At 41.0% G+C, this 15,536-nt stretch overlaps 1 protein-coding gene across 1 annotated transcript; it reads right to left on the bottom strand.

Moving 5' to 3' along the window:
* Window positions 1–2,461: 2,461 nt before the first annotated feature.
* Window positions 2,462–15,457, bottom strand: LOC112238988 (Fc receptor-like protein 5). Its single transcript, XM_042327980.1, has 5 exons — window positions 15,359–15,457; window positions 14,002–14,046; window positions 3,471–3,746; window positions 3,045–3,287; window positions 2,462–2,880 (listed from the first exon to the last, which is right to left on the bottom strand). The coding sequence occupies exons 1-5, from the start codon at window positions 15,387–15,389 to the stop codon at window positions 2,804–2,806; spliced, it is 672 nt and encodes a 223-aa protein (XP_042183914.1). The 5' UTR covers window positions 15,390–15,457; the 3' UTR covers window positions 2,462–2,803.
* Between the last annotated feature and the right edge of the window lie 79 nt (window positions 15,458–15,536).

Raw genomic sequence — 15,536 nt, 5'->3', positions numbered from 1 at the left:
CCCCCTGTATACAGCCTCCACATTGACTCTACCGTAATACCCTGTATATAGCCTCCACATTGACTCTGTACCAGTACCCCGTGTATATAGCCTCCACATTGACTCTGTACCGTAATAACCTGTATATAGCCTCCACATTCACTCTGTACCAGTACCCCCTGTATATAATCTCGCAATTGTTATTTTAACTGCTGCTCTTTAATTGTTCTTTAATTGCTCTTTAATTGTATTTTTTTTTAATGCATTGTTGGTTAAAGGCTTGAAAGTGAGCATTTCACTGTAAAGTCTTCACCTGCTGTATTCATGTGAAAAATAGAATTTGATTTGACTTGAAGCATGGTGGTGGCAGCATCATGTGACTAATACAATTTGTCTTGAAGCATGGTGGTGGCAGCATCATGTGAAAAATACCATTTGATTTGTCTTGAAGCATGGTGGTGGCAGCATCATGTGACTAATACAATTTGATTTGTCTTGAAGCATGGTGGTGGCAGCATCATGTGACTAATACAATTTGATTTGTCTTGAAGCATGGTGGTGGCAGCATCATGTGACTAATACAATTTGATTTGTCTTGATGCATGGTGGTGGCAGCATCATGTGACTAATAACATTTTATTTTATTTTATTTTAATTAAAAATACATGTTTTGTCATACGTGTGGTATACCATGGCTTCCAGCCAATCAGCATTGAGGTCTGGAACCACCCAGTTTATGATGCAGGTTTCAGCACCACTTAACAGTGTAAAGAGGAACCACCCAGTGTATAATGCAGGTTTCATATATAAACTAAAAAAAAATCATATATAAACAGGTCTCCCCAGGATCACAGCTCCAGCTGTATATAATATATATAAACATCATATATAAACAGTTCTCTCCAGGATCACAGCTCCAGCTGTATATAATATATAAACATATATATAAACAGGGCTCTCCAGGATCACAGCTCCATCTGTATATAATATATAAACAGGTCTCTCCAGGATCACAGCTCCAGCTGTATATCATATATAAACAGGGCTCTCAAGGATCACAGCTCCAGCTGTATATAATATATAAACAGGACTCTCCAGGATCACAGGTCCAGCTGTGTATAATATCCAGTATAAACATCATATATAAACAGGTCTCTCCAGGGTCACAGCTCCAGCTATATATAATATATCAATTGAGGGCTGGAACTACCCAGTTTATAATGCAGGTTTCAGCACCTCTTGACTGTGTAAAGAAGAACCACCCAGTTTATAATGCAGGTTTCAGCACCACTTAACTGTGTAAAGAAGAACCACCCAGTTTATAATGCAGGTTTCAGCACCACTTAACAGTGTAAAGAAGAACCACCCAGTTTATAATGCAGGTTTCAGCACCACTTAACAGTGTAGAGAAGAACCACCCAGTTTATAATGCAGGTTTCAGCACCACTTAACAGTGTAAAGAAGAACCACCCAGTTTATAATGCAGGTTTCAGCACCTATTAACAGTGTAAAGAAGAACCACCCAGTTTATAATGCAGGTTTCAGCACCACTTAACAGTGTAAAGAACCACCAAGTTTATAATGCAGGTTTCAGCACCACTTAACAGTGTAAAGAAGAACTACCCAGTTTATAATGCAGGTTTCAGCACCACTTAACAGTGTAAAGAAGAACCACCCAGTTTATAATGCAGGTTTCAGCACCACTTAACAGTGTAAAGAAGAACCACCCAGTTTATAATGCAGGTTTCAGCACCACTTAACAGTGTAAAGAAGAACCACCCAGTTTATAATGCAGGTTTCAGCACCACTTAACAGTGTAAAGAAGAACCACCCAGTTTATAATGCAGGTTTCAGCACCACTTAACAGTGTAAAGAAGAACCAGATAATCTGAATGTTTCTCATATCAAATCAAAATGAAATCAAATTTTATTGGTCACATACACATAGGTAGCAGATGTTATCGTGTAGCGAAATGCTTATGCTTCTAGTTCCAACAGTGTAGCAGTATCTAACAGGTAATATCTAACAATTCCACAACAAAACCTAATACACACAATCTAGTAAAGGAATGGAATAAGAATATATAAATATGAAAATTGGCGCATCCTGTTTTTGTTTATGCATAGGAGGGGAGCAACAAGATGGAGTCATGGTCAGATTTGCCAAAAGGAGGGCGAGGCAGGGCCATGTATGCATCACCATAGTTAGAGTAGCAATGGTCGAGAGTGCAATCGATAAGCTGATAAAATTTAGCTTGTTCTCAAATTATGCTTTGCTAAAATCCCCAGCTACAATAAATGCAGCCTCAGGATATCTGGTTACTAGGTGGCATAAAGTCCAGTGAAGTTCCTTGATGGCCGTCTTGGTATCCGCTTGCAGGGGGATATACACGGCTGTGACAATAACCGAGTAATGTTCTCTTGGGAGATAATACGGTCGGCATTTGATTGTGAGGAATTCTAGGTCAGGTGAACAAAGGACTTGAGTTCTTGTATGTTGTTAAAATTACACCATGAGTCGTTAATCATGAAACATACACCCCCGCGCTTCTTCTTACCAGAGAGACAACATGTCTCCGACAGCATGTCCCCAGCCATGTTTCCTTGAAACAGAGTATGTTACATTCCCAGATATCTCTTTGGAAAGAACTCTTGCCCTGATTTTGTCTACTTTGCTAACTAGGGACAGGACATTAGCGAGTATTACACTCGGAAGAGGTGGTGTGCTTGCATCTGAAGCCTCACTAGAAGACCGCTCCGGAAACCGGGGGTGCTGTTTTGGGTCGGCCTCTGGAATCAGTTCAAATAACCTGGGAGGTGCAGACTAAGGATCCGCTTTAGGGAAGTCGTATTCCTGGTCGTAGTGCTGGTTGTGCTGGTAAGTTGACGTCTCTCTGATATCTTCCCAGTATTATGTATTAATATTTATATTATTTTGTAATAACACTTAAGGTTTTCTGAGCTAACAACAATGTAAGAAATAATACAATAAAAAACAAAATACTGCAAAGTTTCCTAAGGACTCGAAGCAAAGCTGCCATCTCTGTATACATCCATATTCTCACCTGTCACTGTCATCCAGCTCTCTGGTGATTCTTCTTCAGAGTTGGTACACTTGTAGAGACCTTCATCTGACTTGGATACTGCAGGGATGGTCATCTCTCGTGTAGTCTCATTTCTGATGAGGGATCCATCTTTGTAGAAATCAGCTGTGAGGTTAGAGGGAGTTACCTGATATCTGCAGCGCAGAGTCACAGAATCTCCCTCAGTCACAGGAAGGGCAGGGCTCTCCAGGATCACAGCTCCATCTGTATATAATATTTAAACAGGTCTCTCCAGGATCTCAGGTCCAGTTGTATATATATATATAAACAGATCTCTCCAGGATCACAGCTCCAGCTGTATATCATATATAAACCTTACATCAGCTATCTCAAACCAGATGAACCACTAAATACTATAATGTTAGTAGATGGTGTTTGTGGACAAACCATGTACTGTGATGTTGACAGCATTGCTGTGTTCTCCAGACTCAGGCTCACACCAGTACACTCCACTGTGCGATGGTATTAGTGACACGTTGCATGAAGACCCTTGTTGTTTTCCCCAGTCAGTATTACACTTTGAAACGATTCCTCTCAATGTGTTCCTCACCACTCTCCATCCAGTTGACTTCCCCTGAACCTCACAGCTCAGAGAGACAGACTCAAATTTAAAAAACTGAGATCTGTCAGGACTGATGCTCAGAGAAGCTGGAGGAGAGATATCTGAGAGAGAGAGAGAGAGAGAGAGAGAGAGAGAGAGAGAGAGAGAGAAAAAAACAATGAGTAGAGTACAGTAGCTTCCTCTTGCATAGCTAAAGTGAGCCTCCAACTTGGTTACATTAACCCAGGCGGACTAGCTAGGAACTAGCTAGAAAGAGTTAAACTTTAACCAAGTTGGAGTCTCACGTTAGCTAACTAGCTAGCTACCACAGCTAGCTAGTTAGCTAACGTGAGACTCCAACTTGGTTACATTAACACAGGCGGACTATATACAAGAAAATATCCCCAAACACACAGTGGCTAAACTCTGGTGCCCAAACACCTGGAGTGCCCTCATTCACTAACTCAAGAGTGGTCATATCTACCCTTCTACCAAGAAAAGACCTTACACTGCTACCATACAGCAAGTGAATGCAACCACCACTCCATCCTGGACTTGAACAGCCTCTAAAATGAGGTCCATCTCTACCAGACAACAGTCCCCATCCTGGACTTGAACAGCCTTTATAACCAGGTCCACCTCTACAAGACAACAGTCCCCATTCTGGACTTGAACAGCCTTTATAACCAGGTCCACCTCTACAAGACAACAGCCCCCATCCTGGACATGAACAGCCAAGTGTGCAGTTAAATTTGGTAAAAAAACACACACATTTCTTTCCACTGGGCCGTGGGTTGAGACAGGGATGCAGCTTGAGCCCTCTTCAACATACATATATCAACAATTTGGTGATGGCACTAGACCAGTCTGCAGCACCGAGCCTCACCCTACTTGACTCAGAAATCAAATGTCTATAGTTACAGATGATCTAGTGCTTCTGTCCTCAACCAAGGAGGGCCTATAGCAACACCTAGATCTTCTGCACAGATTCTGTCACGATTTGGGCCCTGAGAGTAAACCTCAGTAAGACAAAAATAATGGTGTTCCAAGTAAGGGAATACCACCCTGAAATGGGCAAAAATGAATGTGAACTTATTGGCACAGGACGAAACATATACACAATATACAATACCACTCAAATGGACATTGTTTCATTCAAAACTGATTGCAAATGCCATATTGCAAATGCCAAGTGTCACACAGCAAAAAAACAAGAGATGGCGAGAGCGCTACCCTGAAAATGTTCATATTGCAAATGAGCATCAAGTCAAGACCAAAGAGTAAAATTTTGAAAATGTTGATTTGTTTTATCACCACCTTAAAAAGTGCTTTCTGGACCTTGATTTTTTTGTCAATTACACATGTGTAAGAACGGTATGAACATACTTTTGTCATATTTTATTGTCATATTTAAAAGAAAATGTAATTGTGCATAAGGCATATGTTTTGTCCATTTGCAATATGATTTCATAGGAAGTCAAAAGTCAAAGTCAAAAGTCAGTGAACCATTGCCAAAGGCCTTAAGGATGTCCATGAAAATGTCCAAATGCAATATGAAAGTATTAAAGTGCGACATCAGGGTGTTATGTGCATTTGCCATGTACGATCATATGAAGTCGGCGTCCAAACCCAAAAGTGAACGAAATGGCATTTATACTTCCCAAATTATACACTGCTCAAAAAAATAAAGGGAACACTAAAATAACACATCCTAGGTCTGAATGAATGAAATATTCTTATTAAATACTTTTTTCTTTACATAGTTGAATGTGCTGACAACAAAATCACACAAAAATTATGAATGGAAATCAAATTTATCAACCCATGGAGGTCTGGATTTGGAGTCACACTCAAAATTAAAGTGGAAAACGACACTACAGGCTGATCCAACTTTGATGTAATGTCCTTAAAACAAGTCAAAATGAGGCTCAGTAGTGTGTGTGGCATCCACGTGCCTGTATGACCTCGCTACAATGCCTGGACATGCTCCTGATGAGGTGACAGATGGTCTCCTGAGGGATCTCCTCCCAGACCTGGACTAAAGCATCCGCCAACTCCTGGACAGTCTGTGGTGCAACGTGGCATTGGTGGATGGAGCGAGACATGATGTCCCAGATGTGCTCAATTGGATTCAGGTCTGGGGAACGGGCGGGCCAGTCCATAGCATCAATGCCTTCCTCTTGCAGGAACAGCTGACACACTCCAGCCACATGAGGTCTAGCATTGTCTTGCATTAGGAGGAACCCAGGGCCAACCACACCAGTATATGGTCTCACAAGGGGTCTGAGGATCTCATCTCGGTATCTAATGGCAGTCAGGCTACCTCTGGCGAGCACTTGGAGGGCTGTGCGGCCCCCCAAAGAAATGCCAACCCACACTATGACTGACCCACCGCCAACCCGGTCATGCTGGAGGATGTTGAAGGCAGCAGAACGTTCTCCACGGCGTCTCCAGACTGTCACGTCTGTCACATGTGCTCAGTGTGAACCTGCTTTCATCTGTGAAGAGCACAGGGCGCCAGTGGCGAATTTGCCAATCTTGGTGTTCTCTGGCAAATGCCAAACGTCCTGCACGGTGTTGGGCTGTAAGCACAACCCCCACCTGTGGACATCAGTCCCTCATACCACCCTCATGGAGTCTGTTTCTGACCATTTGAGCAGACACATGCACATTTGTGGCCTGCTGGAGGTCTCTGGCAGTGCTCCTCCTGCTCCTCCTTGCACAAAGGCGGAGGTAGCGGTCCTGATGCTGGGTTGTTGCCCTCCTACGGCCTCCTCCATGTCTCCTGATGTACTGGCGTGTCTCCTGGTAGCGCCTCCATGCTCTGGACATTACGCTGACAGACACAGCAAACCTTCTTGCCACATCTCACATTGATGTGCCATCCTGGATGAGCTGCACTACCTGAGCCACTTGTGTGGGTTGTAGACTCCGTCTCATGCTACCACTAGAGTGAAAGCACCGTCAGCATTCAAAAGTGACCAAAGCATCAGCCAGGAAGCATAGGAACTGAGAAGTGGCCTGTGGTCCCCACCTGCAGAACCACTCCTTTATTGGGGGTGTCTTGCTAAATGCCTATAATTTCCACCTGTTTTCTATTCCATTTGCACAACAGCATGTGAAATTTATTGTCAATCAGTGTTGCTTCCTAAGTGGACAGTTTGATTTCACAGAAGTGTGATTGACTTGGAGTTACATTGTTTTGTTTAAGTGTTCCCTTTATTTTTGAGCAGTGTATATAGCCCTATGTTAAGCCATGAATCAACCTAGATGGTCCATTTGTCATGTATGATGAGGGAGAAGTGGGACTCTGTTGTTTAACTTGTTTTTTTAAGTAAAAAATGTCCAAAATAACCAGGGGCTCCCCCAATTGGATTGGCATGGGGGGGGCTGCTCCATTACCAAACCGTGGACCCCTTGCACCCCCCTAAAGGCATTAAAATATGCTTTTTAAATGTGCTCCTGGTAACCCGTACCAATCTCAGGCGCCGGGATGTCCATTTGCAATACGTTTCAATGGGCATTTACCATCACGAATTTGACATGCTCAAAAATACTACAGAAATGCAAAATTGACTGGCCTGATGAACTTGGGATGTCCGGGCAGTGATTCTGGTTCCTTTCCATCTCTCATTGTGTTGATTTCATCATGTCCATTTGGTGATGTTTTTCACTCTTTAAACATATTGCAAATGGACAAAGTCAGCCAGCAGGTCAGCGTCAATCAATCAATTAGATATCATTCTGACACCAAACCCACTTTTTCCAACTCGTTTAGAAGCCAACTATCACATATTTCAGAGCAGTTCATAGTTCATAGTTCATTTGGAGCCCGAGCAGAGACCTTAATTGGTGCTGAAAATCCACATTTTCTGGGTGTTGCTATGAGGTCCTTGAATGCGCTATCGGACAGAAACATTAGGGTCCGTCTCTATGGGCCAAGGTGGTTTCAATGCACCTAGTTTTGCAACTCTTGGACTTTTCTAAATGTCGTCATTTTCGTGATGGTCAAAATGAATTGAAATTATTGCAAATGTAAGAGGCTGTTTCTCGGTCTGAGAACCTTCTAGAGCCACCTAACAAAAGTTTCAGAGCCTGACGTTTTTTTGATAATTGAACAAAGGTAACTATTGTAGGCTCTGTTTGTCTCTAAACCCCACACTTTGTCACTCCATCCTTGCTGTGTTTATGTGTGAGTTTTTCTTGGAAGTCTGATGGGAGAAATGACTGATTTACAGTTCATGAGGGTTACCTAGTCACACGTGAAGTTTTGGAAAGATGTGACTTTTTTTACCTTTCGAAACAGCCCCTATGACTCCAATTTAAGGCACTTCCGGTTGATACAGGAGGCTGAAAGTGAATACATATCCTCATCATCTTTATGTTAAGACCTGATTTACAGAGGGTTGAATGAGTGTGTGTGATTTCATCACAGAAGTCTCGCAGTCCCGAAACCTTAACGTCTGAACACGCCGCAACTGGATCTGGATCTGAAAAAATAACACATTTCTTTGACAATCACCAATTGTACTTTGTATGATTTCTCGTAAATTACGATAGATAAATGGCTGGTTCTGTTTTTCCTGACTCCGTAGGTTCAAGTGCTTTATTAACATGAAGCAGTCAAATTAGCGCTCTATTTTCGTTTTTGACCTTTAATCCCAGAAAAATGGCCTTAACTCAAAAAGGCCTCGACGCCATCTTTTTCGGGGCTAACTGCCCATTATGCCAAACCTATGCTCACCAAGTTTCGTCTTTGAAGTCTTTTCCGTTTAGGAGAAATGGCCATGTCGTGATTGGTGATGTTTTGTACATTTGCAATAAGATTCCATTTGCCCTCTGGTGGAATATACCGGGACAGCAGAAAAATGACCAAAATTTGTAAATGTTATAAAACGAAAAACAAATGTCCGAGAGACTCCGTTCGATGACTTCCCGGAAGATCTGGCCCCGGTGCACGGGCCGCCTCCGTCCGCAAATTTTACAAACATTTGCGGACGTCTAGTAAGGGACCTTATATTTTCAATATGGAGTTTCTCATCGATCATACAGCAAATGCCAAAATGTTCCTTTCATGTATGTAAGGTCCAGTCGCCAAGACAACAAATACAAATTCTATCTAGATACAGTTGCACTAGAACATAAAAAATAATTATATCTACCTCGACCTAAACATCAACACCAAAGGTAACTTCCACAAGGCTGTGAATGATCTAACAGACAAATCAGGAAGGGCCTTCTATAGCAGCAAAAACAATAAAACATGACATCCCAATCAGGATCTGGCTACAAATGCTTCAATCCTTTAAAAAACACTTTGCCCATTATGGAAACACCCAATTGAGACCCTGAATACAGATTTCTGCAAAAATATGCTTTTTGTAAAACACAAGCAGAGCAGAATTAGGGCAATATCTGTTCACAAACAGACCCCACAGAGCCCCAGGACAGCAACACAATTAGACCCAACCAAATCATGAGAAAACAAAAAGATAATTACTTGAAACATCGGAAAGAATTAAACTGAGCAAACTAGCACGCTATCTGGCCCTAAATAGAGGGTGTGTCTAGAGAAACAACTAGCTTGTGTCTGTTACATGGAGTCTATAGAGAAACAACTAACTTGTGTCTGTTACATGGAGTCTATAGAAAAACAACTAACTTGTGTATGTTACATGGTGTCTACAGAGAAACAACTAACTTGTGTCTGTTACATTGTGTCTGCAGGACAGGCCCAGTGGGTTGTGTCTGTTACATGGTGTCTATAGGACAGGCCCAGTGGGTGGTGTCTGTTACATGGTGTCTATAGGACAGGCTCAGTGGGTTGTGCCTGTTACATGGTGTCTATAGGACAGGCCCAGTGGGTTGTGTCTGTTACATGGTGTCTACAGGACAGGCCCAGTGGGTGGTGTCTGTTACATGGTGTCTATAGGACAGGCCCAGTGGGTTGTGTCTGTTACATGGCGTCTATAGGACAGACCCAGTGGGTTGTGTCTGTTACATGGTGTCTATAGGACAGGCTCAGTGGGTTGTGCCTGTTACATGGTGTCTATAGGACAGGCCCAGTGGGTTGTGTCTGTTACATGGTGTCTACAGGACAGGCCCAGTGGGTGGTGTCTGTTACATGGTGTCTATAGGACAGGCCCAGTGGGTGGTGTCTGTTACATGGTGTCTATAGGACAGGCCCAGTGGGTGCTGTCTGTTACATGGTGTCTATAGGACAGGCCCAGTGGGTGGTGTCTGTTACATGGTGTCTATAGGACAGGCCCAGTGGGTGGTGTCTGTTACATGGTGTCTATAGGACAGGCCCAGTGGGTGCTGTCTGTTACATGGTGTCTATAGGACAGACCCAGTGGGTTGTGTCTGTTACATGGTGTCTATAGGACAGGCTCAGTGGGTTGTGTCTGTTACATGGCGTCTATAGGACAGACCCAGTGGGTTGTGTCTGTTACATGGTGTCTATAGGACAGGCTCAGTGGGTTGTGCCTGTTACATGGTGTCTATAGGACAGGCCCAGTGGGTTGTGTCTGTTACATGGTGTCTACAGGACAGGCCCAGTGGGTGGTGTCTGTTACATGGTGTCTATAGGACAGGCCCAGTGGGTGGTGTCTGTTACATGGTGTCTATAGGACAGTGTAGGGTAGGTAGGGTCAGTGTAGGGTAGGTAGGGTTAGTGTAGGGGTAGGTAGGGTTTGTGTAGGGGTAGGTAGGTTTAGTGTAGGGGTAGGTAGGGTTAGTGTAGGGGTAGGTAGGGTTAGTGTAGGGTAGGTAGGGTTAGTGTAGGGGTAGGGTTAATGTCGGTTAGGCAGTGTCAGAAAATCTAGCTCCAGATTATGTCCTGGTCTAGGTAGTTTGTCATAATATAATAGCGAAAGCAGATCTAGCTGGTATATTATAATAGAGACAGTAGATATTGCTGGTCTGTCATAATATAATAGAGACAGTAGATTTATAATTGTCACGCCCTGGTCTTTGTATTCTGTGTTTTCTTTATTATTTTGGTTAGGCCAGGGTGTGACATGGGTTTATTTTGTGGTGTGTTTTTGTATTTGGGGTTTTAGTAGGTATTGGGATTGTGGCTTAGTAGGGTTGTCTAGCATAGTCTATGGCTGTCTGAATTGGTTCTCAATCAGAGGCAGGTGATTATCGTTGTCTCTGATAGGGAACCATATTTAGGCAGCCATATTCTTTGAGTGTTTGGTGGGTGATAGTTCCTGTCTCTGTGTTAGTTGTCACCAGATAGGCTGTATAGATTTTCACATTCCGTTTGTTGTTTTTGTATTGTCGTGTTTCATCATTATTAAACATGTATGAAAATTACCACGCTGCATTTTGGTCCGACTCTCCTTCTTCGTCAGAGGAGGAGTTAGAAGAAAACCGTAACAATAATAGTGACAGTAGATCTAGCTGGTCTGTAATAATATAATAGAGACAGTAGATCTAGCTGGTCTGTAATAATATAATAGAGACAGTAGATCTAGCTGGTCTGTAATAATATAATAGAGACAGTAGATCTAGCTGGTCTGTCATATTATAAAAGAGACAGTAGATCTAGCTGGTCTGTAATAATATAATAGAGACAGTAGATCTAGCTGGTCTGTAATAATATAATAGAGACAGTAGATCTAGCTGGTCTGTAATAATATAATAGAGACAGTAGATCTAGCTGGTCTGTAATAATATAATAGAGACAGTAGATCTAGCTGGTCTGTAATAATATAATAGAGACAGTAGATCTAGCTGGTCTGTAATAATATAATAGAGACAGTAGATCTAGCTGGTCTGTAATAATATAATAGAGACAGTAGATCTAGCTGGTCTGTAATAATATAATAGAGATAGATCTAGCTGGTCTGTAATAATATAATAGAGACAGTAGATCTAGCTGGTCTGTAATAATATAATAGAGACAGTAGATCTAGCTGGTCTGTAATAATATAATAGAGACAGTAGATCTAGCTGGTCTGTAATAATATAATAGAGACAGTAGATCTAGCTGGTCTGTAATAATATAATAGAGACAGTAGATCTAGCTGGTCTGTAATAATATAATAGAGACAGTAGATCTAGCTGGTCTGTCATATTATAAAAGAGACAGTAGATCTAGCTGGTCTGTAATAATATAATAGAGACAGTAGATCTAGCTGGTCTGTAATAATATAATAGAGACAGTAGATCTAGCTGGTCTGTAATAATATAATAGAGACAGTAGATCTAGCTGGTCTGTAATAATATAATAGAGACAGTAGATCTAGCTGGTCTGTAATAATATAATAGAGACAGTAGATCTAGCTGGTCTGTAATAATATAATAGAGACAGTAGATCTAGCTGGTCTGTAATAATATAATAGAGACAGTAGATCTAGCTGGTCTGTAATAATATAATAGAGATAGTTGATCTAGCTGGTCTGTAATAATATAATAGAGACAGTAGATCTAGCTGGTCTGTCATAATATAATAGAGACAGTAGATCTAGCTGGTCTGTAATAATATAATAGAGACAGTTGATCTAGCTGGTCTGTCATAATATAATAGACACAGTAGATATAGCTGGTCTGTCATAATATAATAGAGAGAGTAGATCTAGCTGGTCTGTAATAATATAATAGAGAGAGTAGATCTAGCTGGTCTGTAATAATATAATAGAGAGTAGATCTAGCTGGTCTGTAATAATATAATAGAGACAGTAGATCTAGCTGGTCTGTAATAATATAATAGAGACAGTAGATCTAGCTGGTCTGTAATAATATAATAGAGACAGTAGATCTAGCTGGTCTGTAATAATATAATAGTGACAGTAGATCTAGCTGGTCTGTAATAATATAATAGAGACAGTAGATCTAGCTGGTCTGTCATAATATATTAGAGACAGTAGATCTAGCTGGTCTGTAATAATATAATAGAGACAGTAGATCTAGCTGGTCTGTAATAATATAATAGAGACAGTAGATCTAGCTGGTCTGTAATAATATATTAGAGACAGTAGATCTAGCTGGTCTGTAATAATATATTAGAGACAGTAGATCTAGCTGGTCTGTAATAATATAATAGAGACAGTAGATCTAGCTGGTCTGTAATAATATAATAGAGACAGTAGATCTAGCTGGTCTGTAATAATATAATAGTGACAGTAGATCTAGCTGGTCTGTAATAATATAATAGAGACAGTAGATCTAGCTGGTCTGTCATAATATATTAGAGACAGTAGATCTAGCTGGTCTGTAATAATATAATAGAGACAGTTGATCTAGCTGGTGTGTTATAATATAATAGAGACAGTAGATCTAGCTGGTCTGTAATAATATAATAGAGACATTAGATCTACCTGGTCTGACATAATATAATAGATACAGTAGATCTAGCTGGTCTGACATAATATATTAGAGACAGTAGATCTAGCTGGTCTGTCATACTATTTTAGAGACAGTAGATCTACCTGGTCTGTCATAATATAATAGTGACAGTAGATCTAGCTGGTCTCTCATAATATAATAGTGACAGTAGATCTACCTGGTCTGACATAATGTAATAGAGACAGTAGATCTAGCTGGTCTGTCATAATATAATAGTGACAGTAGATCTACCTGGTCTGACATAATATAATAGATACAGTAGATCTAGCTGGTCTGACATAATATAATAGTGACAGTAGATCTAGCTGGTCTGTCATAATATAATAGAGACAGTGTATCTAGCTCAAGATTATGTCCTGGTCCATCATAATATAATAGAGACAGTGTATCTAGCTCAAGATTATGTCCTGGTCTGTCAAAATGTAAAAGAGACAGTAGATCTATCTCCAGACAGAGAGACAGGGAGGGAGACAGTGAGAGAGACAGTGAGGGAGGGAGGGAGACAGGGAGACAGGGAGGGAGACAGGGAGTGAGGGAGAGAGACAGTGGGGGAGGGAGAGAGGGAGGGAGGGAGTGAGACAGTGAGGGAGGGAGTGAGGGAGGGAGTGAGATAGTGAGGGAGGGAGGGAGACAGTGAGTGAGGGAGGGAGGGAGGGAGTGAGATAGTGAGGGAGGGAGTGAGGGAGGGAGTGAGACAGTGAGTGAGGGAGGGAGGGAGATAGTGAAGGAGGGAGTGAGGGAGGAAGACAGTGAGGGAGTGAGTGAGATAGTGAGGGAGGGAGACAGTGAGGGAGGGAGTGAGATAGTGAGGGAGTGAGACAGTGAGGGAGGGAGTGAGATAGTGAGGGAGGGAGACAGTGAGGGAGGGAGGGAGATAGTAAGGGAGGTGCAGAACAATTGGATATCCTTTATGGACCCTTCTTTACAAAGACAAGGACTGGAGACTGATATGAACCAATGAAGAGACCAGGAAGACATTATACTATTATAGAACAGGTGATGAATATAGATAAATGTACTCACCTCCACCTTGTCCGAGGCTACAGTATACCAGTGAACTCAACAGCACTGAAACACACAGTGAGAACTATCACTATGGTGCATGATGTAAACACTGAAACACACAGAGAGAACTATCACTATGGTACATGATGTAAACACTGAAACACACAGAGAGAACTATCACTATGGTACATGATGGAAACACTGAAACACACAGAGAGAACTATCACTATGGTACATGATACAAAGCAAACTACAAACTAACATGACTCAGTTACAGCTAATATGACCCCACTATGGAAAGGGGAGACTCTCAGCTACAAACTAATATGACCCCACTATGGAAAGGGGAGACTCTCAGCTACAAACTAATATGACCCCACTATGGAAAGAGGAGACTCAGCTACAAACTAATATGACCCCATGATGGAAAGAGGAGACTCTCAGCTACAAACTAATATGACCCCACTATGGAAAGGGGAGACTCTCAGCTACAAACTAATATGACCCCACTATGGAAAGGGGAGACTCTCAGCTACAAACTAATATGACCCCACTATGGAAAGAGGAGACTCTCAGATACAAACTAATATGACCCCACTATGGAAAGAGGAGACTCTCAGCTACAAACTAATATGACCCCACTATGGAAAGGGGAGACTCTCAGCTACAAACTAATATGACCCCACTATGGAAAGGGGAGACTCTCAGATACAAACTAATATGACCCCACTATGGAAAGAGGAGACTCTCAGCTACAAACTAATATGACCCCACTATGGAAAGGGGAGACTCTCAGCTACAAACTAATATGACCCCACTATGGAAAGGGGAGAATCTACGACCACCACAAGTGTCAAGGGACTCGTCTGAAGGTCAATTATTATATTTCCTTAGCTTTCTTATAACTCGGAGAGGATAGACTCTTCAAAACCATATAGATATTAAACCATATAGATATTAAACTATACAGATATTAAACTATACAGATATTAAACTATACAGATATTAAACTATATAGATATTAAACCATACAGATATTAAACTATACAGATATTAAACTATACAGATATTAAACTATACAGATATTAAACTATATAGATATTAAACTATATAGATATTAAACTATATAGATATTAAACTATATAGATATTAAACTATACAGATATTAAACTATATAGATATTAAACTATATAGATATTAAACTATATAGATATTAAACTATATAGATATTAAACTATCAGATTTTAAACTATATAGATATTAAACTATATTGATATTAAACCATAAAGATATTAAACTATATAGATACAAAACCATATAGATTTTAAACCACATATATATATATATTAAACCATTTAGATAATATTCAACTCACAGAGTTGAAGACAGGTTCGTTCCATCTCCATGTGTCGATCACTAACTGTATCTAAATTCTAATGACTTGTAGCCTGTCCATCCCCCCACCCACCTCTCCTCTCTACCCATCTACACTTCCTTCTTGAGAAGGAGAGAGAGAGATGGCTTTATTCTTTTGGAAATTCTGTGAGTGTGAT

Source organism: Oncorhynchus tshawytscha, linkage group LG10 (assembly GCF_018296145.1).
Source record: "Oncorhynchus tshawytscha isolate Ot180627B linkage group LG10, Otsh_v2.0, whole genome shotgun sequence".
In the NCBI taxonomy this organism is placed as follows: Eukaryota; Metazoa; Chordata; class Actinopteri; order Salmoniformes; family Salmonidae; genus Oncorhynchus; species Oncorhynchus tshawytscha.
Note: the sequence above shows the minus strand (reverse complement) of the source record. Positions and strands in the feature narration are given on the sequence as shown.